General features: G+C 54.3%; 12 protein-coding genes across 12 annotated transcripts; 8 read left to right on the forward strand and 4 right to left on the reverse strand.

The window, feature by feature from the left end:
• Nucleotides 1–75: 75 nt before the first annotated feature.
• On the forward strand, nucleotides 76–1,550 carry QBC33DRAFT_528030 (uncharacterized protein). Its single transcript, XM_060427018.1, has 3 exons — nucleotides 76–188; nucleotides 243–355; nucleotides 771–1,550. The coding sequence occupies exons 2-3, from the start codon at nucleotides 313–315 to the stop codon at nucleotides 1,256–1,258; spliced, it is 531 nt and encodes a 176-aa protein (XP_060286653.1). The 5' UTR covers nucleotides 76–188; nucleotides 243–312; the 3' UTR covers nucleotides 1,259–1,550.
• QBC33DRAFT_528034 (CAAX geranylgeranyltransferase alpha subunit) lies at nucleotides 1,551–3,882 on the reverse strand. The gene is made up of 2 exons (XM_060427019.1): nucleotides 3,471–3,882; nucleotides 1,551–3,359 (listed from the first exon to the last, which is right to left on the reverse strand). Exons 1-2 carry the CDS (start codon nucleotides 3,514–3,516, stop codon nucleotides 1,726–1,728), a joined length of 1,680 nt encoding a protein of 559 aa, XP_060286654.1. The 5' UTR covers nucleotides 3,517–3,882; the 3' UTR covers nucleotides 1,551–1,725.
• On the forward strand, nucleotides 3,880–6,187 carry QBC33DRAFT_528036 (YVTN repeat-like/Quino protein amine dehydrogenase). Its single transcript, XM_060427020.1, has 5 exons — nucleotides 3,880–4,257; nucleotides 4,314–5,050; nucleotides 5,149–5,484; nucleotides 5,540–5,571; nucleotides 5,658–6,187. Exons 1-5 carry the CDS (start codon nucleotides 3,955–3,957, stop codon nucleotides 5,876–5,878), a joined length of 1,629 nt encoding a protein of 542 aa, XP_060286655.1. The 5' UTR covers nucleotides 3,880–3,954; the 3' UTR covers nucleotides 5,879–6,187.
• Nucleotides 6,188–6,583: 396 nt separating this feature from the next.
• On the reverse strand, nucleotides 6,584–8,136 carry QBC33DRAFT_512202 (ribosomal protein S5 domain 2-type protein; the record flags this gene model as incomplete). Its single annotated transcript, XM_060425895.1, has 2 exons — nucleotides 6,584–7,864; nucleotides 7,933–8,136. 2 exons carry the CDS (start codon nucleotides 8,134–8,136, stop codon nucleotides 6,584–6,586), a joined length of 1,485 nt encoding a protein of 494 aa, XP_060286656.1.
• A 1,709-nt stretch (nucleotides 8,137–9,845) lies between these two features.
• QBC33DRAFT_555927 (uncharacterized protein) lies at nucleotides 9,846–10,355 on the forward strand (the record flags this gene model as incomplete). The annotated part of the gene is made up of 1 exon (XM_060429681.1): nucleotides 9,846–10,355. One exon carries the CDS (start codon nucleotides 9,846–9,848, stop codon nucleotides 10,353–10,355), a length of 510 nt encoding a protein of 169 aa, XP_060286657.1.
• Nucleotides 10,356–10,607: 252 nt separating this feature from the next.
• On the reverse strand, nucleotides 10,608–11,042 carry QBC33DRAFT_555928 (ribosomal protein L38e; the record flags this gene model as incomplete). Its single annotated transcript, XM_060429682.1, has 4 exons — nucleotides 10,608–10,660; nucleotides 10,729–10,857; nucleotides 10,926–10,959; nucleotides 11,013–11,042. 4 exons carry the CDS (start codon nucleotides 11,040–11,042, stop codon nucleotides 10,608–10,610), a joined length of 246 nt encoding a protein of 81 aa, XP_060286658.1.
• Nucleotides 11,043–11,245: 203 nt separating this feature from the next.
• On the forward strand, nucleotides 11,246–12,099 carry QBC33DRAFT_267071 (uncharacterized protein). Its single transcript, XM_060423153.1, has 4 exons — nucleotides 11,246–11,512; nucleotides 11,573–11,585; nucleotides 11,651–11,781; nucleotides 11,842–12,099. Exons 1-4 carry the CDS (start codon nucleotides 11,477–11,479, stop codon nucleotides 11,923–11,925), a joined length of 264 nt encoding a protein of 87 aa, XP_060286659.1. The 5' UTR covers nucleotides 11,246–11,476; the 3' UTR covers nucleotides 11,926–12,099.
• Nucleotides 12,100–12,945: 846 nt separating this feature from the next.
• QBC33DRAFT_528052 (peptidase family M48-domain-containing protein) lies at nucleotides 12,946–14,836 on the forward strand. Its single transcript, XM_060427021.1, has 4 exons — nucleotides 12,946–13,048; nucleotides 13,109–13,291; nucleotides 13,348–14,094; nucleotides 14,149–14,836. Exons 1-4 carry the CDS (start codon nucleotides 13,034–13,036, stop codon nucleotides 14,572–14,574), a joined length of 1,371 nt encoding a protein of 456 aa, XP_060286660.1. The 5' UTR covers nucleotides 12,946–13,033; the 3' UTR covers nucleotides 14,575–14,836.
• An 18-nt stretch (nucleotides 14,837–14,854) lies between these two features.
• Nucleotides 14,855–15,528, forward strand: QBC33DRAFT_267217 (uncharacterized protein). The gene is made up of 2 exons (XM_060423155.1): nucleotides 14,855–15,032; nucleotides 15,121–15,528. Exons 1-2 carry the CDS (start codon nucleotides 14,932–14,934, stop codon nucleotides 15,443–15,445), a joined length of 426 nt encoding a protein of 141 aa, XP_060286661.1. The 5' UTR covers nucleotides 14,855–14,931; the 3' UTR covers nucleotides 15,446–15,528.
• On the reverse strand, nucleotides 15,428–17,760 carry QBC33DRAFT_609085 (AB-hydrolase YheT). The gene is made up of 7 exons (XM_060432375.1): nucleotides 16,948–17,760; nucleotides 16,802–16,885; nucleotides 16,611–16,746; nucleotides 16,440–16,554; nucleotides 16,249–16,363; nucleotides 16,068–16,196; nucleotides 15,428–16,017 (listed from the first exon to the last, which is right to left on the reverse strand). Exons 1-7 carry the CDS (start codon nucleotides 17,500–17,502, stop codon nucleotides 15,874–15,876), a joined length of 1,278 nt encoding a protein of 425 aa, XP_060286662.1. The 5' UTR covers nucleotides 17,503–17,760; the 3' UTR covers nucleotides 15,428–15,873.
• Nucleotides 17,761–17,893: 133 nt separating this feature from the next.
• Nucleotides 17,894–21,136, forward strand: QBC33DRAFT_267247 (cohesin loading factor-domain-containing protein). Its single transcript, XM_060423156.1, has 5 exons — nucleotides 17,894–18,889; nucleotides 18,941–19,056; nucleotides 19,105–19,665; nucleotides 19,715–19,806; nucleotides 19,861–21,136. The coding sequence occupies exons 1-5, from the start codon at nucleotides 18,077–18,079 to the stop codon at nucleotides 20,682–20,684; spliced, it is 2,406 nt and encodes an 801-aa protein (XP_060286663.1). The 5' UTR covers nucleotides 17,894–18,076; the 3' UTR covers nucleotides 20,685–21,136.
• On the forward strand, nucleotides 20,952–24,342 carry QBC33DRAFT_512207 (mitochondrial protein Pet127-domain-containing protein; the record flags this gene model as incomplete). The annotated part of the gene is made up of 3 exons (XM_060425896.1): nucleotides 20,952–20,987; nucleotides 21,029–21,043; nucleotides 21,439–24,342. The coding sequence occupies 3 exons, from the start codon at nucleotides 20,952–20,954 to the stop codon at nucleotides 24,340–24,342; spliced, it is 2,955 nt and encodes a 984-aa protein (XP_060286664.1).
• Between the last annotated feature and the right edge of the window lie 184 nt (nucleotides 24,343–24,526).

Below are 24,526 nucleotides of genomic sequence, written 5' to 3' on the forward strand. Positions count from 1 at the left end.
TTATTGACAATAACACTGTGTTCATGAGTTGCAAGCTCCCGGTCTCACCTTCGAGTATCTCTCACTTACAGAACTTAAATAACTGCCTCCTACGAATAACGAATAACTCCTATTGAGCTATATTTGTTAATCTCTACCTACCCTTGCAGCTATATCATTTCATTTTAACGAGCTTCCGTGATCAAACTGTACGTTTCCATGCTCCTCTCGCCAAATTCTGACACTCACAACATCCTATACAGGATCACTCATATTGAAGCGGATTCACCGATCCGCCAAGAAGTCTCTTGCTACATTATATCACGAGCCACCATGGCAGTCTCCCGAGAGAACCAGGTTAAGGCCGCCACAGAAGGTACGCCAAGTTTCAACTCTAATGCACTCCCATTCGAGGAACCATACCGGGACGCCATCGAGCAGATGAGGGTGATGGGTGAAAGAGCCGTCCTTGCCAACAAGGCCATGGGCGAGTTTCTGGAGCACCACCACCTGGTACAGAAGCGTATCGACAGCCGTGAAGCTCTGTCTCATGAGCGGGCGTGAGAAGAGGGCTGAAGCCCAGATGCGCCTGCGCCAGATGCGGTCTAAGCGGCCAAACCCCCCAACTTCACCAACATCATCATGCTTCTTCCCGCCTGCCGCCGTCCCCAGGAACTACAGCGACCGCGGGGACCGCGGAGACCGTACACCCAAGTCCTCGCTGGCCTTCCACCTTCTCCTTCGCAACCCTAAACTAGGATGTTCACCGACCAACAATGTCATGTTCGCAGGAGCCGCCACCTTCGTCGACTGGTACTACCGCACCCTCCAGGAGGGCAACCCGATCGGTCCATTCTACGTGACCAACAACGCAAAGTACGCCGCCGCCAGCGCGGCCTCGGACATCAGCATCAACGGCGCCGTCCTGGCCGGCGGCCCGGCCGAGTACGAGAAGCTGCTCGAGCAGCAGCGCACCACCCCCGTCGGCCTCATTCCCGCCAACAAGATCCAGTACGACGTCGAGGGCTGGGACGTCCACGTGCTCAACCCGAGCTTCTCGCTCGCCTGCCCGGCCGAGCTCCAGGGCGCCGCGACCGGCCAGGAGTCGCTGCTGCTGCAGGTCACGGGCCACGTCTCCTATGGGGCCGATAAGGACGCCCCCAAGACGCCGTTCAATGAGACCTTCGTCCTGGTGCCTAACTGGGACGCCCTACGGAGGAACGCACCCAGGAACATGCGGAGGAAGTTGATCCTGTCGCAGAACTTCCGCGCGCTGTGAACGGGCTGGCATTGGAGTGGAATTTGGATCGCGGTGGCATTCCCAAGGAGTCATTCGTATTTGTTAAGTTGGCATGGAGTATGGCCTGGACTTGGTCCTGGTCGAGGCATATTGATTGGCAGTCAAAAGCAAGGATGGTATAGGCAGATTCCATGGCCAAGGCGTTTGGAGGGCATATTTTTTGCGACCGAGTTCGCCAGACACTCGAACTGAGAATGGGCCCTGGTATATGATCAAGCGAGCCTATGATAGAGAGCGGAATCACAAAGCATCTTGACTTGCATCTCAGCCAGCTGGACTTCCAGCCAATCAACGTAGACGAGACTGACCAAGTTTGATGAACTGACTGGTAGTCATGACGTTTCTATCGATATACTACCAACTTCCTTCCCCCCCGCCCTCCAACTTTTCAATTTCGCAATGCAATGCAAAGTAGGTAGCAAGGTAACCCCACTCCGTGCCCCAAGTTACGATTTCTCCTCGGGCAGCATCTGCCTCCTCCACTCCCAATACCCTGCCCGAATGCGATCCCACTTCTCGGCGAGTCTGGAGAGGCACACCTCCGCCTCGGCCCTGTCCCCCTTCTCGGCGCAGATCTCCGCCAGCAGATCCAAAGCGTGGGAGCTCCTCACGAGCTCGGTCTCGACGTCGCCGAGGTTCCTGACAAACTGCCGCACGAAGCCCTCCACCGAGGCCAGGTCCCGGCCCCCCTTGGCCAGCACGCCCCGCAGGTAGTTCCAGGGGCTCTGGTTCTGGGGCGCTAGGTAGATCTTGTCCTCGGCGTAGCGGATCTCGCGGTCGACCGTCTCGGCGGGCACGGCCGGGTCGGGGTCGGTGGCGGCCGACCCGGGCGTCGAGTGGGCCGGGTCGGAGAAGACGACGAAGAAGCGGTGCGACCAGGCCGAGTTGTTGCGCACGTCGTCGTCGATCATGGTCTCGATCGACCGCAGCTCGTCGGCCGTCCACATGCCCAGCTTGCGGATCAGGTAGGAGCGGTAGGACCAGACGTGATAGTTCTTGGTGTCTTCGGCGAGCATGATGCCGAGGAACGCCGTCTCAGACTTGGCCAGCTTCGCTAACTCTTCGGGCGATGAGGCGATTTCCGGGTAATAGCTGTCGATGAGCAGATGTCTGTGGTGCCAGATCTGGTAGTTCTTGAGGTTCTCCAGGGCCACCTGGTCGAGCCACTGGATCTCGTCGGGGATGGGAAGCTGCAGGGCGAATATGATGGATGCTCGGTAGAGCCATACCGTATAGTGAGCCGGGTTCTGGGAAATAACATGAGCCGTGAGCCGAAGGCAGCGAGGTGAGTACTCCTTCTTTAGCATTACGGCCCGAAGGTACGATATAGCTATTCCAGTCAGTTCCTGAAACCACCCCAGTGACAATGGGGCTTGAGAATAGGAAGACCCCTTCTTACCTTCGGCGTAGTCCTCCGGGTACGCAATAGCCGCCAGAGCACCCTCGGGCTCGGTATGGGGGATGGGCTCGACATCATCCCACTCAGGATCCAGGGCGTACGAGCCAGTCCTATCGCCGTATAGTTCTTCCCGAAGCGCCGCCATTTGCGCTCTCCTCTTCTTCTCCTCCTCGACCTCGTTCTCGCACAGCACGACGGGCTCGTCCGTCAGCGCGTCGACGATGCCCCGTCTCGCCCTGTCTCTTTTCTCCTCGAACGCCCGGCTCGACACCCTCAGCGCCGTGAGTGCAATCTGCCTGGCCGCCCGCGCCTCGAACCTCTCGATACTATACTCGCCCACGTCCCGCCCCGACTTGTCCTTCCCCCAGTTGTGGTGCCGACTGACACCGCCGCCTCCACTTCCGTCGCTATTACACCTGGTCTTGAGTGTCCTTAGCGGTAGGCTGGCCTCGTTGACATGCCGCCACAGGTCGCGCTGGGCCTTGGTGCCGAGCTGGTTGCGCGCCGGTGCCGAGCGGGCGAAGCGGCTGCTGATCCAGGCGTTCTTCTCCGCACCAGAGAGGCCGCTGAGACCGACTTTGGCACGAACGGTATCGTGAGGTCCGGATTCGGCGTGGCGCTGCTGGGTGCGCTCGTTGACGGTCGATGGTGGGGCTTGTGGAGGGACGGGCTGTGGTTTTGCTGTATTGGGGGATAACGGGGTTAACTGGTGGATTGGCGGACGAAGAGGGGCGGAGACAGCATGTCTGAGGAGGGGAGGAGCTCCTTATAAAGAGTTCATGGATTGCTTACCCTCAGGCTCTTTGGGCTTTGCGCTCGCCTTGCCTTTGGCTGGCATTGTCAAGCTTGTTATAACCTTTTAGACTTCAAGTGCATACCAGGATTCGTTCATTTCATGGCTTGCATGGATTCCTCCGAACTTCCAACGGCCCAAGCTTCTGGTTGGCATGTGGGCTAGCGAATATGGACTAGCGTCCTTGCCGCTCTTGGTCTCTTGGGTCATGTGACTGCCGTTTCTATAACGTCGAGCCAAAAACGGTTGATGGGGATTATGCACTGTTTGCGTCTATCATGTGACTAGATGTTGGGCCGACTATCTCATGGGGTGTAGCAAAGTCAGCTCATAAATGTCGTCAGGCGCAAGCTCAATTGTCTAAGCGCGAAGCTGCTCTGTCGGTACGGATCATAGGAATGGAATATACGGTGGTTTGCGCTGCTATCACGTGCAAAATGCCCCTCCCCCGCCATCCTTGGCAATCAGGTCCAGAACTCCAGAATGTTTTTTTTATTCTTATCTTATCAGAAAAGTCAGCTTCAACACCACAAACACCATTTCTTTCCGTCTCAGCATATAATCACAATGGCGACCGTACTGCCGCCTGCTTCAAAACGACAGAAGAGAGAAGCCCTTAGCCTCACTCAGGTCCAGCAAGATGTGTCCGCAATCTTGACACCCGAAGATGCTGGTTCATTCAAAGCTCGTTTTGTCGACAGCGATGGAAACCAAACAGATTCCGTCGAGATACCCCTCGCTGACGCAACCGAAAAGAATGTTTCGCTTTTATATAACACACTCCTGGTATACAGAATTCGATCTCCAGACCATTGTCCATAGACTTATATAAGCCAATCTAGGGTCGTGACCGCGACGACTTCGTTCCCTACCGCTTCCGCATCCAGACCACCCAAAGTGAAGGCATTCAGTATCCATCCAACCTCTTAGATTACTTCCGCACGCACAAAATTAGCCCGAACGAGACTACTATTACCCTGCTTGCCGAGCCACAGGCAGTGTTCCGGGTCCAAGCCGTTTCGCGGCTCGCGCATAAGGTTCGAGGCCATGGACAACCAATCCTCACATCGCAGTTCTCGCCCAAGTCGAGCAGTCGCTTAGCCACTGGGAGTGGTGATCACACCGCCAGGATCTGGGACGCGGACACGGGAACCCCCAAATTCACGCTGAAGGGACACACGGGATGGGTTCTTGATGTACGCTGGAGTCCGGACGGCGAGCTGCTCGCAACATGCAGCATGGACAAGACACTCCGGATCTGGGATCCCGAGACTGGCACGCCCGTGAATCGCGAGTTGCGAGGTCATAAGGACTGCGTCTTGATGGCAGCTTGGGAGCCATACCACCTCAGGAAGGACGGAGCACAGCTGATAGTCAGCGCGAGTAGAGACGGAACTGCGAGAGTATGGCACGTCGGCACCGGTCGCACCGAGCATGTTCTCAGTGGCCATAAGGGCAGCGTCTGCTGTGTGAAATGGGGTGCTGGCGGCGAGAATGGCACAGGCCAGATATACACTGGTTCCCATGACAAGACCATTCGGGTTTGGAATGCCTCAGCGGGGACGTTGGTGCATGAATTGTACGTTTTTCGGCCGGGAAGTTGCCAACTTTGCTCGAAAGAGCTTCTGTCCTCGCCGTCTCAACTCACCGCCAGCCTACTGACATACCCCTTTTTAGGACGGGACATAAGCATTGGGTCAATCACATCGCGTTGTCGAGTGAGTTTGTCCTCAGGACGGGCTTTTTTGACCACACGAAAGACGTACCATCTTCTGAAGAGGCGAAGAGGGCAAAGGCCAAGGAACGATTTGAATCCGCCGGCAAGACCGAGCGAATCATATCCGCGAGTGATGACTTGACCATGATTCTATGGGATCCCACCAACTCTGGTAAAAAGCCAGTCGCCCGCTTGCACGGACACCAGAAAGCAGTCAACCATGTAGGCTTCTCGCCTGACGGGGCTCTCATCGCGAGTACTGGATGGGACAACCACACCCGCATTTGGAGCGCGAGGTAGACTTCCCCCTGAGAAACACCTGCACATTTTCTTAACGCTAATGCCGAGTAGGGATGGTTCATTCATGCACAAGCTTCTCGGACGTAAGTGACCATTCATGACAACTTTCCCCCCCAGTCACTCTCTTATCTTCCTTGGGGGAACTTCTGAAGCTAATGCCATGTCACAGACGTCGCGCCAGTCTTCCAGTGCGCCTTCTCCGCCGACTCGCGGTTGCTCGCCACCGCCTCAAGGGACACGACCGTGAAAGTGTGGAATGTACGAGACGGGAAACTCGCGAAGGACCTCCCAGGCCACGAAGATGAGGTGTACACCGTAGACTGGGCTCCCGAGGGGAATATGGTGTGCAGCGGAGGAAAGGACAAGACGGTGAGGATGTGGCGGAACTGATGGGAGATGGAAGGACTCAGCCCATCACTACTAGCACACAAACACCCCTATCGCATCTTAATACCCATCTCGCGCCACCTATTCAATGTCATGTTGAGCCCGGAAGACAACAGGTCAAGCATACGCAGGAAGACAGCTCTTGCCAGTTACTTCAGTAACACCAGCGGCTGCTATCATTTCCCACCCTTCAGAAACAAAACGCTTGCTCTCCGTCTCCATGCCAAAAACGGAGATGCCCGTAGTTACGAATGCCCATAATCGTGCAGCTTCGATCCCCTGGCTCTGGATTAAAAGCGGCGAGGTCTAGGGCCGCAAGTTTGCGGAAGAGTAGAGCCAACTAATAAATGTTGGTGGCCTTGTGGCAACCAACCGACCGGTCAGGGGGTCCCCAAGACAATAATAGTAACCAACAGACGAAACAATATCGAAATAGGAAGCCCACATTTATCGATTTTGTTTCTTTATTGACTCGATCATTCTAACGCAACTATATTAGGAATTAGGTTGTACAGGACGGGCTAAAAACGCCCGACCCCAAGCCAAGGTGCCTGCCTAGACGACGGTACCGTGATAATGTTACAGCCATTATGAGAGCCCAGCAGGTTCAAACATCCCAGTCCCTTTCCCTTCCAAGCCACGATCCAGCTCCTTGCAACTCCTATCCATCTTGTGGCATTGTCGGCATTCCAGGTGGAGAACCCCGGTCTAACTCTCTACCCTCCAGAATTTCCACCCCTCCCTCTCACCACTGCCTCCTTGGACGCCAACCATTCTCTCGACGCCGTCATTGTCCGGCACATTGAGGAATTTCTCTAGGTCGATCTCCATGCCGCCCTCCTCATCCTCGTCCATGCCATTCTTGAGGACGGCCGGCCATAGGACCCCAACCCCGTCGCCGCCCAAGGTGGTCTCGAACTTCCGGTAACCCTCCGCCTCGAGCCGCGCTGACAGCTGGCTAAGCTTTTCTCGGGGCACGTCGGGTCGGAGTAGAGTGATGGAACAGCCGCCTCCGCCTGCGCCCGTCAACTTTGTCCAGCCGATGCCTTCGTGGTCCACCAGCTCCCGGATCCGTTCCAGGCGAGGATGCGAAACGCCGAGCGAGACCAACAAGCCGTGATTTATAGTCATGAGCTCGCCGACCCGGCGTAGGCACTCCAAGTCCTCGCTATCGAAGTTGTCTTCCTCGATCAATTCACTCGCCGTTTTGGTGACCTTGTCAACGGCGTCCAGTATCGTCTCTACGAGCAATGGGTGCGTCTCCTTCAGTTTCCCCACTTTTGCCACCTCGTGCGCCGTAGATTTCGACTGCCTCGTGTCGACCAGGAGGAGCGGCAGCTCTGGGAAATCCCAGAGTGGCCGGACGGATGGTGGCTTGGTGTAATCCGCCCTTTGGAACACAACAGCCTTCCCCTGCGTGGAGACAGTATTATCGACGCCTGACGGATTGCCGTGGATGCACATTTCGAGCGCGAAAGCCCACCGATTGATCCTCTCCACCTGAAGCCGTGCCTCCTCGGGTGGCTGGTCGGGATGGGGCCCTGACAGGGCCCGGAGCTGCAGGAGCATCGCAGCGGATAAGCACACCGCAATCGATGCGCTGCTCCCTAACCCAGCGCCAATCGGTATTGTTGACCGTAATGTGTATTGGAAGGCTGGGAAGGACTTCGACCCCAAGGACAGGAAGAGGTACAGGAACGACAGGGCTGAGTTTTGGTGAACCTTTCGCGTCTCGTGGGGCTTATCTACGGAAACATTGATAAGGTGAGGCTGTATTGCCTCGAGCAAGTCTGGGTCGAGGGTCGTAACTAGGTCGTAGTAGTACTTCTTCTTCTTCGGGTCCGAGAAGGTGGACCAGGGCAGATCATCAATGTTCCAGGTGTGCGCAAGGTCGATATCTGGGAAACTCAGAGTAACAGTCCGTTTCGATTTCGAGAGCGTTGTGACCAGGAGATATGATCGGAGGGATATTGCAGCAGCAATGGCAGCCTGCGATATCAAAGCATTAGGATTAGGTCTCGACATCGCAACTCCAAGGAGGCGAAGCTTGCACGCACCTTGCCGTGTACCACTGCATGTTCTCCAAACACAATGACCTTGCCGGGAGCCGAAACCATGAAAGTGGGCATCATTGGGCTGGACTGCTTGCGATTCATCTTCCTGCGCTGGTTCGATTTTGTTTCCCTGACGGAACCATTGGTGTTGCCGTTGATATGGAGGCGGTCGACCTCATTGTGGAAGCCATTGAGCTCGTTCGGCATGACTAGGGGGATCGTGTTTCTAGTTGGAATGAGTGGCTTTTTGATGTTTTTCGCTTCGCCTTGCCCCAAGCCTCGAATGTCAGACATGCGCCTAAGACCCTAAAATCTCCGACCTGGCAGTATTCACCCCGCGGGATGTGTGATGTTGATCGGAGCGCTATCTGGGCGCGGATTACGTGGACAGGTAGGTTGGAGGTAGGGAGCGACGACAAAGGATGTAGGAGAGTGAGGCGTTCAAGAGAGCGCGTTGCAAGATGTGGTTCGTACAACAACAGAATATAAATGGACAAAGAAAGTGAGGCAAGTCAAGCGCAGTAGTACACCACAACTGTTGAACAACGGAGGAAAATGCAAAGTGGAGGAGGTCAAGTTCGCGATGAGCGAATGGTTGGCCCCTTATCCGACCAGGGAAATGCAGGCCCGGGAATTGGGCTAGATCGATTTGATTTTCGCAGGGGTGCTAGCGAACGAATCCTCCAATAGACTTTCCGTGGTACCAACCATACCAGCGACAGGGCAAAAGAGAGCAGGACTAGCTAATTACTGTGTAGAAGAGCAATGGGGAATGCGCCTAAGTCTCGACTTTGTAATGGCTTATAGCTGGGTCCCAATTGGTGCGATATGAAGAAACTGGGTCATGGTTGGCCTTGTTTTTGTTGGGGCCGAGCCGGTTGTGGTGCGACACCAAGACCGTTAACAGGATGGAGGCCTGCGGCTTGTGCCTGCATCTGTGCCTGACAAGCCTGGGTCCTATCTGGCGCATCGTTTTGTGGAACCTAGGTCAAGTCAACAGGTACGATGATGGTACAATACCCATGAGATAGTCCGTGTAACTAGGCAGGTGCCGAGATATCTAGTCTCGACTCGAGAGAAATAGGGAATCCTAGAATTCTGTATGTATAGATAGGCAGATAGTCATAGAAAGTATATCCTCCGTCTACCTCGATACTAAACAAGTTCTCTGTTGAAGTTACCTACAACACATTATGATGCCGCGATGGGAGATCGCGGGGTAGGTGGATGTCCCAGCGCTGAGTGAGTCAGCATTGAGCCGTATACCCGTGCCGTTCTTATGCGTAACCTCAGGTAGCCACAATTGAACCAGGAATCATCTCCATCACAGGACTCGGCTGGAGGCAAACCTTTAATTTAAATATGTAAGCGGACATCTGCAATTAAGGTCTCGACGGAGTTTACGATCCGTACTATGTGGAGTTGTCCCAGCCGCATACCTGGAACCAAATGTGCTCTGTTTGCGCCTTCCGCCCGTCTTTTTGTTGTCATTGAGGAGCTGCTGAAGTATCACCTGACCCGGATTCCTCCGACTCAGGGGAAAGATAGCATTGCAACATGGGGGTTCGTGCTGCAGTTCGGGTTTTTTTATGTGGATGGATTGACATTGAAGGTTCCGCCCACGTCATTCTAAACGTTGCCTTGGGGAACGTGAGCCAGAGTACATAACCCATGGAAACACATGTGAGGGTCGCTTTCAAACCCTCGCAGCTAAAGGAGGTGCGTACAAGGAACTTGCAGAGACCTGCTTCATATCCGGGATGGCTGTCACAGAGATCGCAATCCTTCATTCCACAGCCAGCGCCCTTACAGAGGAGCTGCGCCAGCGCCTCCAACAGGCTCAGTCTGTCCAAGAAGCATGGCACGCGGAGCATTTCCCACATTTACCATCGAGCCGAATTGAACGGGGAGACGCAATGTTTCAGCAGTCGGAGCATCCGGAAAAAATCCTTGTGACTGTTCGGTGGGACTCGGTGCCTGCCCACTGGGACTGGATCGGCAGCGACGAGAACAAACAGATCATGGCGGGCCTGAGCGACCATATCGCTAAGGACAAAGTGGTTCTGTTCCACTTGGACGCAGAGATCTTCTCCAGACCGGCACCCCAGGACGCGATCCCTCTTCTCGACAGCCCCTTGATTAGCCTTACGCGCCTGTTCGTGGACTCCGACAAGAAGGATGCCTTTTCGAAGAAATTCAACGAGGTGAGGGGCATCTTGGAGGACTTCGCAAAACCTCACCTGGCCCGCGGCGGCTGGAGGGTAGACAAGGAGGCCGAGACGAAAGAGGAGTTCGTCCTGGTATGTGGTTGGGAGAGCTTGGAAAGGCACTTCGAGTTCGCCAAGGATCCGAGGTTCAATGAATACAAGGAGATCCCAGAGCTCGTGACGGAAACAGACATCAAGCACTTCAAGAGGTTCTTGTAGAATAAAAGATCAAGCTTGGGGCCGCCTCCAAGGGCTTGCCTCGCCGGACGACCTTGCTGGTGGTGGTTCAATGCAATTTCCATCGTTTCGCAGGAATCTTGTCGACTACATGCCATGGGGCCTGCAAAATTACCAATTCCCCAAGGTATCCGGGACGCCTGATCATGGATTCAACCTCCCCACCCCTGGCCAGGCAAATGCACTTTTGTCCACTCCGGGCCAACCTTGTCATCCCTCACTCCGACCCCCAGCTCATGACGAAGTCTTCTGCTTGTTCTTCTTGGGGATCTCCTTGATTTGCAGGCCTGAGGTAGAGTTTCTTGTCAGCTTATTCGATCCTTTGTATCTCGGAGGGTAGCGGTTCAGATCGTACTGGGCGGCAGGCTCTGCTTCAGCTTCTCGGCCTTGTCCGAGTCCTTGAGGACGAGGGTGTACAGGTACCGCTGGCAGCGGACCTTGAACTTGACCTGCTGTGTCTTCTTGTTCTTCTTGATCCCGGCGGCTGTAAAAGGAAGAAAACTGGTCAGATTTCGCCTTCGCAACGTATTTTCGCCCGCAACTTCAACGTACAAGAGGCATCCTTCCGCCTGCAGATCTCGATGAACTGCGCAAATATGGTCAGTTATGTTTGACAGACACGGAGTATTTATAGCTAACCTTCTTGATATCGCCGATTTCTTGAGGCATTGTGGCAATTGATCTGGGGAATCTTGCTGGAGAATTGATCGGATTTCGGAGTGAAGGTTGAATTTCTCGAATACCTAATTTTTGTGGGTGTCTGGGTTTGGTGGACGGGACAAAGCGGCAGGGGTGGCTGTCGAAATCTTGGCGTTGTGGCGTACGTAGCTAGTCCCTTTTCGTCACGAACTTACGTGGAGGGGTGTGGCGTTGCTAGCATCGTTCATCCTGGCCTCGACCAGGTTGGATGGATGAGATGATGAGATGATGCCAGATCACAGAAAGCAAAGCGACAGCCCAAGCCATATATTTCGATACCATCAGGATTCACTGTTATCATTCAATTTTTTTTCTCCAAGCATCAAACTCCAAGCCATAAGTTTCGCCCTGCCCTCCAACTCATAAATTTAGCAGTGGCGTCACGCGTCGTGTAAGTGGGCAAGATGCCAACGCAACTCGACAAGGCAATGAAGTCAAAGGTGAGCCTTCCCACCATGTGCTAGCAATAAATTTAGAGGTTCTCTACTAACAAACTTCAGAATGCGTTTCTAGGTAAGTCGTGTGTGCTAGCTTCACACGAGTTAGGCTCTTCGCCTGACCGCTTCCCATGTCGATAGCCTTCACGGGTTTAGTGACCGGTGTTGCTGTCTGGGCTATCTATGGAGGGGCCATCTTTCCCAACGAGTCGGATCCAAAAGGCGACCCAGAGACGTGGACAAGAGAGGAGATGAGAAGGTGGCTCGCAGCGGTACGTTTTGCTCAAAGCACCCGGTGTTTCTAAACCAGGCTGACAAAGGAAACGCTGCAGCGAAACCTCCACCCACAGGACTCGGATACTCGAGAGCAGTTGCTTGAACGGGTTCAGGCGAACATGAGGATTGCAAGGAAGTGATCGGATGGTCAAAGTCTCTTTCACCCTGTGGGGCTTCTCAGATCTTAATGACCCAGCTGTCGAAGACGCGTCACGGTTTGTTACCTCGATATGCGATTGATCAACACATATGTATGTCTACGAAGGTAGTTGGTTCGTTTCGCGCAGTGGCTAGGTGGTTGCAAGTCGGTTTCGATGGGTAGTTAAGGCGTTAACTGTCAATGGTCTGTTGTCTTTGAAATTCGTGTGTCGACATGGCTGCACACTCGACTGGCACCCCAAATCCATAAGATGCACCACGGCCAAACCATCCTAGGAAGCTCATCGCGTCTATAGGCAATCTTCCGGAAGGATCCGACCAGGGCACCGATGGGCTCAAGAAGGTCTAGTCAAATCCAGCACCGGCGCAAGGGAGGGAACGTTATCATACCCTGGCCGTCTGCCCTGCTTCGTCGTACTCAACTCCAGGCCGTTGCGCGTCTGTCCGAGTCAATAGGGCGCTCCTCGCGGGCGACGGATGATCGATCTCAGGTGTCGCGTCGAGTCGCCTCTGTGTGGACTACACAGGCGCGTTTTGAGCTCCACTCACCAGAGACTGCTCTCTGTGGCTTGGCGGAAGCTCTGTATCTGATGAGTGAACATGTCATCCTTACTTTCCGGAAACATCGATATGCAAACCTGCACCCGCGACAGCGTCTAGTAGCTGTTCTTGCAAGGCATTGGATAGTTTTGTACGAGAGTAGGCGGGTCCACGCCTTGGAAATTCCGCCATTCATGACGAGAAACGTGCCGGTGTGTGAAATGGGGATGAGTTTCCTATCGGCGCTCAGGCTGGCTGACAGAAAGGCTTGGTGAGAGCCGCAGGGTTGTTCGTTTGGTCGCCAGCAGTCGCAAAGATTTGTTTTGGACGAGGTGATCATTTTGACTTGCAAGTTGGCTCCGAGGTCAGACAAATAATATGGGTCTGAGAATATTTCAGCCAATCAAACTTGGCTTTCCAGACGCTGTGCCGCCATGACAAGGACAGCTTGTCTGAATACTGGTAACCCTTGTTCCTTCTCGCATTTCGATTCTCGTCCAAGAGAGTTGGTAGTAGGCGCTCAGCATTTCCTTACCAACTTTCTTCAAGATGGACTTCCTTCAGGTGAGTATTTAGTGACATGCGCTCGCAAACATATTCAATCACTAACGTTTTATCACGTAGCGCCTGGCGAGGTTCCTGGATCGCCCTCTCTTCCCATGGAAGAAGATGATCATCGGCTTCTCGGTTGCCCAGTACCTATTCGAAGGCTTCCTTGGATTGCGCCAATATCAGGTCCTACAAAAGACAAAGCCGCCGAAGGTGCTGGAACATGAGGTCTCGCAGGAGGTCTATGACAAGAGCCAGGTAAGGGAATCGATGGTATCGCATGTGCGGGGCGAGAGTTAACAGCGAGTCTCAAGGCCTACGGTCGAGCCAAGGCCAAGTTCCAGATGTTCAACGGACTGTACAGCCAAATTCAAAACATCGCGTTCATCCACTACGACATCCTTCCGAAACTCTGGTCATGGGCTGGCAATTTGCTTTTCCGCTTCGCGCCGGCGCGTTTCACGGGCGAGATATCCCAATCGATTGTCTTTGTGCTGGCCTTCATCGTCATCCAACAAGTGCTCTCTCTGCCGTCCAACATCTACAACACATTCGTTCTGGAAGAGAAATTCGGCTTCAACAAACAGACTCCGAAGATCTTCATCACCGATATGATTAAGTCTAACATGCTGGCGGTCGTACTTGCACCTCCCATCCTTTCCGCATTCTTGGCCATTATCCAGAAGACCGGAAATCAGTTCTTCTACTACCTCTGGTTGTTTGGAGCCGGGCTCCAGGTCTTCATGATCACTATATATCCGATTGCCATCCTCCCATTGTTCAACAAGCTTTCCCCGCTGGAAGAAGGTGCCCTGAAGACGGATGTTGAGGGTCTTGCCAAGAAGCTCGAGTTCCCCCTCCACGAGCTATACGTCATTGACGGCAGCAAGCGCAGCGCCCATAGCAATGCTTATTTCTTCGGGTTGCCCTGGAAGAAGCATATCGTCATCTACGATACACTGATCGAGAAGAGCGAGACGCAAGAGGTTGTCGCGGTTCTAGCACACGAGCTGGGTCACTGGAGCCTTGGCCACACCACCCGCTTATTCGGCATCTCGCAGGTATGTTGAGACTGATATACCTCTCTCAAAGCCGCCCACACTGACAGTCATCAGATACACTTCTTCTACATCTTTTCGCTCTTCTCTGTCTTCATTAACAACAAGTCGCTGTACAATGATTTCGGGTTTATCAACGAACACCCCATCATCGTGGGCTTCATTCTATTCTCCGATGTCCTGGGCCCTATGGATACTCTCATCAAGCTGCTGATGAACATTCTGAGCCGTCGCTTCGAGTTCCAGGCCGACGCCTTTGCGCGCGGCTTGGGTTATAGCGCAGACCTGGCGAAGAGCTTGATCAAGCTGCAGATCCAGAACCTTAGCACGATGGATGCCGACTGGATGTTTGCGAGTTACCACTTCTCACATCCGATCCTGTCTGAGAGATTGAAGGCGCTAGATTGGCAGGCCACTGAGAAGGTGGACGCAAAAGTGGATGAGAAGGCTGAAGCTACTGCCACAGGAAGGGATGAGCTGTAAAGATTTGTACTATGGTAGACAGAAAAGAGGGGACTTCGACCCGAACATCGGGGTCTTAAAGGGATAGGGAAGGGCCATGCATCGGCCGATCGATTAGAACTACGCAATCTTGTCATTTTCCTTTTATGTATCCGTATTCCGAATATCTCCGTGACCAGCCTGGCAGCCTGGTTCTAGGTCGTGAATGAAAGGAATTGGTCCACTTGTATTTTTGCCAGGTGCTGCCAGCTGGCACCAATTTCCAAAAGTTGCTCCACGAAATTTGAACTACTGCACCTCGACAACACCCACCTACCTACCTAAATAAAAGCAATTCCTCTGACAACTTCGAGAAGCTCGCCCTTAACCCGCACCAGGATGCCGAGGCTTCAACCACTTTTCTCGCTCCTGCGAGGCGCCTGCCGAGGCCAACCACACCAAACAGCACTCTGCGCTTCTCGGACAGCAAGCGCAACGAGGTAACTAACGCCCCCTCTGCACGAACAAGTCATGCCGCCGAACCTCCCGAACCAACCCCGTCTCTAACCAACCCAACCCGACCAGCAGGTCCTTCTCCTCCCTCCCAAGCCTCCGACCCTCCCTGATCCCCTCAGCGAACACCGCCTTCCGACCGGCCACGAGCCCCCTCGCGCGCCTCCCGCCTTCCGAGTCGGCGGCAGCGGACGTGGTGCCGAGGACGTCGATCACGGCGCACCCCGCGCTCGCAGGGGCGGGCGTGCAGATACGGTGCGGGCCGCGGCCGACGATGGCGAGCGCGAGTAGGCTGATCCAGAAGCGGCGGCACGGGTTCCTCAGTCGGGTTAAGACGAAGAACGGGAGGAAGACGCTGGCGAGGAGGAGGGCGAAGGGGAGGAAGAGGTTGTCTGCCTAGGGGGGTGGGGGTTGTCTTGCCCTCTGAGGAGGGGAGAGATTGAAGTATGGGTGTGTGGGTGCTGATGTACCCATATCGAGACTTGCTTCTCTTTGCACATCGTCTTGGGTGGATCCGATTGTGGAAATAGAGGCCTCGAGCGCCTGCAGGAGGAGAATTGGCTGGGATGATATTGAGCACCGTGTACAATATGTATAAGGAGAAACAACTTGTTCGTTGCTTGACTAGGTTCTCGTCAACTGTAACAACAACTATATCCTACAGTATTCGTTTCGGTTTATTACGACTGTTCTATGTCTCTATAGCTCTTGTGCTGCTATGTACGGATTTGCATACCACTAAGATTCTCACCCACTAACAAATGTCACCATCTCAGACCAACCAGTCTACTCCATCAGATTGACGTCGCCGAAAATCACGAGCATTGATTAGTCTAGGATGATTTCCAGCTTCCTTCCTACTGGATCAAAGCGCGTTCTTGCGTCAGAGGTATCGGATGCCTCATCACTTAATTTGGGCCTGATGGAGTCGAGCTTGATATTCGACGCCATGTACTTCAAGAAGTTGGAAATCTATAACCGGTTAGCCAAGCCAAGTTAGACACGCATCGGTTCTGTCATACCGGGCGCGCATGCCATCGACCCCCTCCCAGCTCAAACCAGGAGAGGTGGCCGCCTATGGATGTCGTGCAGAGGACGGTATAGGGATTCTGCTTGAACTCCTCGTATGGGACGGCCTCATTCACGGCGATCTGCTTGATGGTTAGTCGTCACCTCACGAGCAAAGCAAGTGAACCAACTAACTGGGTCGTCAGCGGCACTGATGGCGAAAAGCGGTATCCGCACTGCCAGAACCGCATCGGCGGAGGAGGCGTCTCGATAGTATGCGTCTTCGGTGGGATAACCCCATGTCGTGCATCTATCAGGAGGACACGGTTAGGTCATTTTCAATAATAGGCCAGTTATGCCAGCGTCTCCAATGTGTGTGAACTTACTGGACTGTCCGGTCAAACTCATATAGATACTTCACATTTCGAATGGTATCCCAGTCCAGCTTGGTAAACTTGAGAATGGACTCTTTGTGGAGGCTTATGAGTTCCCTCATATTGGCTATCCAAGTTTAGAATTAGCTTCTGTATACTCTGAGGTGGCGTGGGTGCTCATACTTCCCATCACTCTCTGGTACACTTGCTTCCCTACCAAGCTTCTCTTGAGTGCTTTGTTACTGGCGTCAAGGTTGAAGGGATTTCCCACGACAACAGCTCCCTTGAGAGGGCACGAAGCGCCCTCTTCCCCAACATACTAAGAGGTGGCTTATTAGCTAGCGATGACTCGGATTGATACCCATGGCGCTTACGTTTGTCAATATGTTTGCGCCGAGAGAGAACCCAAGAGCAAAGAGCGGCCTATTGGGGAATGTCTCGCGGGCCCATTTCACGACCTATGAAGCGTTAGCAACGTCAACGCCAAAAGGATACAGACGATGAAATGGCAGCAACGAACCTGTCGAATATCCCAAGTTGCCCGGGCGTTGAACAACACCCCGCTGGTCACCTCACTATTTGCGCAACCACGGGAGTTCACCACACAGACCTCCCATTCCCCGCCTTTGAGGACCAAAGGCTCGATCGCATACCGCAGGTATATCTCGTGAGAACCACCAGAAAGCCCATGAAGAACTATCAGCATGGGCCGGGAGTCCTCGGAAGCGATTCCAGCAAAGCCCTCTTCAGAGTAATAGGCGGTCCGGGGAGGGAGGGTCTCGTCCACATCCTCATGGGGATCAACCGCGAAATCGACAGCGAATGTCCCAGTGTAGACCTTATGGTCCGCGTGGAAAATCCTCCTCCGGTAGTATATCTGAGGCCCATGTACTTTGGTCACAGTCCACATCGTCTGAAGATGGCCATTGAAGAGGAGGGGGTTGAGTTGGCAGGGAGGTGTGACTTTCTCACAGACCTTGAGAAGGTCAGTTTTCGTCCCATCTTTCTCCTCCAGGATCAGCGGCGAAGTCGAATGAGTGAAACTGATTTTTGCTCGACCAAGCCAATCCATCATTACCACGGACTCCTGGCTGGAGCCGAACGAAGATGAGGGTGAGGCGAACGATTGGAAACTCTGAACCCGAGCTCCGAATGTCTTCCGGGCGTTCTTCGATTTTACCGGACTGTCTTTCGTGTTACTGCGTACACAGGAAGCTGTTGGGTGAAGGACAGAACATCATCTCAGGATATGGATGGCACCGTCATGAGGTTGTACCTTTTAATTCCGGCTCTACTATCCAAAGTGGGTACTAGTCTAGACGCATTAGGCATGTGAAAGCCGTCAATTCCGGTCAATCCCCCAAACACGCCAAGGCCCTAAACTCAATACAGCTCTGACATTTTGTCCGCTGGCCTTACATAAGCTATCCGTTTTGGTCTAACCAGCGCGCGTCGAGCAGGGACCTGCCTTGATAGCCTCATGACCCCTGCTGGACTCTAATCCAACGACGACGTTTTATGCATCAAGCCAGCCTGCGCCCTCCCCAGCCGCGACTCAAAATAAACGGTGTTTCCCCGCCTGACTGGAGAGTAAATCTCTTGGCTAGAGGTGCCTAGGATCCAAGCGACGCACTCCCCTCCCAAATGCCATGACATTTCGAGGCTCGATGCCTTCGGGGCAGGCCTTTAATGGCCAGCAACCGATGCCTTATCCCCCATACCCCCCCCAGTATGGAAGCGGGAACTCGCAAGCAAACGCGCTGTATCAAAACCAACAATTCGTGCCCGCACACCCGCAGCAGCCCGCTCAGTATTACCCACTTGGCGCGCCACAGTTACAGTCCTACGATGGCGCCCACGATCGTCCTCCCCCTCCTTCCGCTGCCAGTCCCGTCCAATACGTCGACCCTTCCTATCTTCAGCAGCCGGTGACCGTGCACCCCATGGAAAATTACCTGCCAGCGCCAGCACCTCCGCCTCAGCCTGCCGCGCATGCTCGGTATCCACAGCCGATCCAGCAACCACTGTCGGCAAACAACAGCCCGAGAATGAGCACGATCCGACCCCCTTCCCAGGGCTCTCATAGGAAGTCAACTCCCTCGGCGGGACCAACAAGATCGAGCTCCTCGGCTGGTGTTACCAAGTCACCTCTTGTATCCCATGCTTCCGTCCAGGTCGAGACCCTTCCTCTGCTTCTCTGCGTCGCTGAAGACTGTTTCTCGAAGGCGCGAGCATCTGTGACAGAGGTTGGGAGATCGGCGGATACTCATGTGGCCAACGAGTACCATAAACTCATCGCGACAGGGCTGGGGTGTCTTGAGGTTGCCATGCAGTCTAATAAACTCCGACCTCGGCTTGAAGCTCGGTTACGGCTGCGATACGCCGGTATTCTTGTCGAGGAAACCGTGAACACTATGGAGGCCGAAACCGCCTTAACGAAAGGCATCGCCCTCTGTGAGAAGGTATTCATAACTCTGTGTCGAATATGAAACCCCTGACTGACGTTCTTAAAGCACCGTTTCATGGATTTGAAGTACTGCATGCAGTTTCTCTTCGCCAAAGTGCTATTCCAACGGAATCCGAAAGCCGCACTGATATCCATTGACAGCAACATTTCGGAAAGCACAACGTATGTTCCTCTTGCCGCGAGGTCGAGCTAGTACTGATCTGCATACAGGTATAAGCAGGTGCATTGGGTCTACGCGTTCCGCTTTCTCAAGGCCGCGTTCTATTTACAGGCAGGGAGTAGTACTGATCCACATGCCTTCGAGAACCTTAAGAAACTGGCCGCCATTGCCACTCAAAGGGGAGACCGAGCAATATGCGTAATGGCGTCACTCCTCGAGGGTCTAGCACACCTCAGCACCATGAAGGACGATGCGATCTTGCGTGTCCAAACCTGCATCGCCCAAGCCTCAAAGTTCCAGCTTGAGGCCTCTGTCCACCTCCCGCAAATCGATGTCTTGCTTTTGCTTCTGGACCTCGCTTGCAGTCTGCACCAGAAAGAACCGGCTATGTACTCGAGGAAGCTCGCGGCTCTCCAGAGCCGTATGGACGAGTTGAAGAATTCCCCACAATGGGACTCTCGCTCGACGGAGCTCTTGCTCCCCATCAAAAGACACTCGGGCACCTCACAGACAATCAGCGATGACACGGCGGCTATTCTGCGTCGAGGCGACGGTGAATCCGATTACCTTGTTCTGCCCTCAATTGCTCGACAACAAGCTTTTGCGTTGGCGTAAGTTTGCTTCCTCCCGTTCTATCATCCCACCTGACGGATCCGATAGATATACTTTCCATGGGTTGTTTGCCTTGTATAAATCAACGACACTTGGGAAGAGTTCCGAGATATGGGCTGAAGCGCTGAAAGTCTTGAAAGGTGAGCCACATCGAGCGCCCCCGGAATGTCTTTGTGTTATTAACTCTCCGCCAGATCCCAAATCAAAGCCATCAAGTACATGTCTTCCCGAGGCCGCCAAGCAGGCGGACTGGGAAACGGAGCTTACATGTTATATTCAAGTTTTGATTGGATTACAGGCTGCGAGTCTTTCTGACTGGACCAAAGTGAAGAGATGCCTGGAAGCGATTGAGACTTCGCCTCCTCGGTCAGACGTCCTCAGCCTCCTTCAGCTCTACCTGTCCGGTGTTTACGAACAAGGGACCGCCAACCTTGACAACGCTCTCCAAATATTTGAGGATCCACGGTTCGACATATCGAACGTACAGCCGAAGGCCAGCCCCGGCAATATTAGCCATCAATTGTCGATCTTGGCAGCCCTGAATCGAGTATGGATCATGCAGGCGCCGTCAAACCGCAACGATGCCAAGACGACGGTGCTGAAGGACTTGCTGGGCCCTCTCTGCATAGAGAGTTCGGATCTTGACATCCGGACAGCGTACAACCTTGTTCTGGCCTCGATCCAAACAAGCCCAACATTATCCATCAACCAGGTCAAGCGCTATATCCAACAGTCGCTGAATGGGGCCCAGCAAACAGCAAATACACAGTGTCTGTCAATAGCCCTGAACATTATGAGATGCCGGCTATTTGAGAATGTTGTGGGCGAACAGGCTCTCAAGAGCGCGAAGGCATGTTCAGCGCAGGCCAAGAAGACTGGAAACCTACTATGGATGAGTGTTGCCGACGGCATGCTTGCGCAGTCCTTGGAGATGCAAGGTGCTGTAGCGGAGGCGAAAGCAACCAAAGAGAATGGGATTCGCCTGGCGAATGAAGCACTCACGAGGACCCAATGCTGAGTGCTCGACGTGCGCGGGAAGTGGGAAGTGAGAAGTGGGAATTTAAGGGTAGGCAGGGTGACCTGGGTCTACACCACTGGCGCAACGGTTAGCTCTGAGAAGGGATGAATAAGCTTGAAGGAGTTATACCCCATTGACGGAAACTTCGGGTCGAATTTGGCGGGATATGGAACAAGGGAAATGTTGATGTCTGGACTGGCACATGGGATGCTCTGTACAAATCGAAGCTGGCACACAAGGCAAACTGGTCACTAATGGCAACCAGAAATGGCTGTCTCGGCCATACGTTCTGTTTACTACAGAGTAATAATAGGCCTTAGATACTGTATAATGGTCCCATGTAGATAGCCTTTAGGTGGGTACGCGGGTAGCTAGGTAGGTAACCGGTTAGGGGCTCGGCGGGATACGGAGTAACAAAGTACCGGTGGAAAAAAAAAAAGAGAGAGAAGGGGTCCGTCCCTACGCGTCCCGCCAGCGCGCGCCTAAAAAGGTTCTGTGCCGCCCATCAAGCTTGCCGTCGTCGTCGAATACAATGCTGCATTTGAGCAGCGGGTCGCGTCGGTTTGCCAGACATACATATGTTTGCGGGCCATGTCTCGCCGCCCTTGCCCACCGCGAGGCGCTGTCCTCCATTGCGCCGACGACGAGTTCATTGCGAATCCAACGGTTTGCGACCACCCCCATTTCCTCGGCACAAGGAAGGAAGCTTGCGCAAAGGAAAGGAGGAAGGGCAGGTAAAAAGGATGTTTCCAAGGCACCAGACCCATCGAGTGCCTCGGAGATTGAGTTGCCGAGTCCAGAGAAAAGTTCCGATGGCGGGCCGAGGAGGCATTTGGGGGCATTGCAGCCCACATCATTGAAAGATGCCCTGAACACTCTGAGGACCGCCCTGGAGAACAGGGGTGAACCTGCGAAGAAGGCGAAAGGGCCCAATCCCAAGAAACAATCACCATTGGACAAGGCGAGCACGAAATCCTCGAAGAAACAAGCGGAAGAAGAGCCAGCTTCGGAAGCACCCTCGGCTTCCTCAGGAGAGACAACGACGAAGAAGAAGCGAGACAAGAAATCGCAGCAGCCGGATACTCTCAAGATATCGAGTATCGAATCAAAGGAATTGGCCCTGACGCCGGTTGTAAAGCAACAGCCTCCTGTGCCCAACCTATCCTATGGCCTAGACCGAGTCCTATTCAACCCCGGGGTCTACCATCTCCAGGATCCCCGGTCGCGAGTCTTCAACTTCGACCCCTACCTCGCTGCGATTATGCCCATCAAAGAATTCGATTTCAATTCCCTGAAGCAATATGTCACCTCTTCCAAGGACACGGCACTGACAGAGATTGCCGCCGAAAACATGAAGAAGTACTCGGGTTCGACCTCCAGCATGACCTCCATGCTTGCACACTTCCATTTCCTCCTCTCTGCATGGCGCCCGGTCAATCCGGCACACATCTCCCGAGGCTTCCAGATCGAGTCGACGAACTTCACCAGGATCAGCCGGTCTCCAGCAGCGATCTTCCTCCACTGGAAGAACGGCACGTATGCCATTGATGCCGACAAGGAATTTGACAGCGCAAACATCCTGAGCATGCTAGGAAAATCGATGGAGAAGCTTTTAACCTTGTCGAAGGAGGACTTTGAGAAGTACCGGCGGACAAACTCAGATCAATTGACAGAGGAGGAACGGAACGGGCCGGAGTCGTACCATTACACGACCATGGGGGACTTCTTGATGAGGTCGCAGCTAGACGCCCACGACAACAGGCTCCCGGGAACCGGCATGTTCGATCTCAAGACAAGGGCAGTCGTCTCGATCCGAATGGATGCCCAGGACTTCTGGAAGGGCCTGGGTTATGAGATCCGTCATCGGATCGGCCAATGGGAGTCCTACGAGCGCGAATACTACGACATGGTCCGCTCCGCCTTCTTGAAGTACTCGCTGCAGGTGCGCATGGGTCGTATGGACGGCATCTTCGTCGCCTTCCACAACACCCAGCGCATCTTTGGCTTCCAATACATCCCACTGCCCGAGATGGATCTGGCCCTCCACGGGACGGAGAACATCACGCTCGGGGACAGGGAATTCAAACTGAGTCTCCACCTCCTGAACAAGGTCCTCGACAAGGCGACTGCAAAGTGGCCGGAGCAGTCTCTACAGATCCACTTTGAGACACGACCGTCAGACCCGCCGTTCATGTACATTTTCGCCAAGCCGGTCACGCAGGAGGAGATCGAAGCGGTACAGACCAAGAACAAAGCGCAAGTGGAGGCATTTGAGAGCGAGATGATGGGCATGATCCACAAGGAAGAGGAGGGGAGGGGCAAAGCCAGCGAGATAATCGAGGAGGAGGACAGCCTCGAGGAAGCTGAAGAAGGTGCTGACCAGGAGGAGACCAGCCTCGACGTGTGGGAAGACATGATGGGCAAAGTCGAAGAGACGCTGGAGAACGACGAGCTCGGCGTCAATTCTGTCCGGGAGGCGATTGAGGATGCCCTTGAGCAGAGCGGTCTCCTCCAGATGGAATCGACCGAGGAGTCGCGCCACTACTTGGATGCTCTGTTGGAGGCACTCACGAGCGAAGCCAAAGAGGGCAACTCCGCCGCCGATGATTCAGACAACAACGGCCTGGACAAGACAGGGAACCATCAAGCCGACTCGCCTCGCACTGATACCGCAACAGAAAACAGGGAACATCGGAACGAGATGTCTTCTGCAGATGAGCAGGATACCTTCGAGGTAACGCGAGGTACTGAGGGACAAGAGGAAAATCGGCCCCTAGAGAACGATCACAGTCCGGAGCCGACGAGCGAGGCTAGCTCGACCGAGGAAGGCGGATCGTCCGACCAGCCGTCACTCAAGGACCTGATAATCAAGCTCGCAGCCAAGTTCCAGGCGAGTCCCGTGGAACGACTGGGCGAGGCAGGAGAAGCAGAGGCCGGCCCTCAAGAAGGCCTCTCCTCAGACTCCATCAAGCTTCGCAAGTTTGAGAAGATCCTCTCCGAGATGATGCGCAAGTCTCCCGAGCTAGGCAGCCAACGAAGCGACGAGCAGTCACGACAGGGCAGCGAGTCAACGACAACACCAACAACCACGGACGATCCAGCCTCCACGCCTCCATCATCGACCCAAGGCGAGGCCTCCACCTCAGAAGATGCGCCGACCACCACCACCACCACCACCCCGGCCCCGGCCCCAGAGGACAAGGTTCTGGGTATGGTTCTGACGATCCGCAACAAGGTCGACGGCAAGTACGTCAAACGGCCGGAGCGCCTCGCCAAGGCCTCGTCGTGGACGGTCGAGTACTCGGTCGAGGACCTCTCGGCGACGCGGGCGAACCGGATCTACGACATGGTCGTGGCGCGGCGGCGCAAGACGCTACGGCAACCCGGCCGCGGCGACGACGAAGAAGACGGTGGTGGCGAGCGCAACACCACCACTACCGCCGCCAGCAGCGGCTCGGACGACTGGGCCCAGAAGTTCCAGGGCCAGCTCGAGGCGTACAGCAAGAAGGGCCGCGCCTTCCGCGAGAGGGAGAACGAGAAGGCTAGGGCGCACCCCGTCCGCGTCTACGGTGCTGAGGGGGAGCTGAGGTGGGAGGATGTCTTTACCGACGAGGGGGGCCCGGCGGTCCCGAAACCGCTTGGGAAGGTGAGGGAGTAAGTTGTTTTGAGGGTCCGAGCTCGCTTGGACCGATGTCTTGTGTGTACCTTGTTTGTTTGGGGTAACAGAGACATGGATACGGTGTATTATTATTATTGCTGTCCTGTATTATATATGTACTTCAGGTTGTATATTCCAGGGATAGAGAGTCACAGTCGAACCTCAATAGATCAACCGGCCGATA

This window comes from Phialemonium atrogriseum (genome assembly GCF_030411735.1).
Source record: "Phialemonium atrogriseum strain 8032-3 unplaced genomic scaffold QBC33scaffold_4, whole genome shotgun sequence".
NCBI lineage: Eukaryota > Fungi > Ascomycota > Sordariomycetes > Cephalothecales > Cephalothecaceae > Phialemonium > Phialemonium atrogriseum.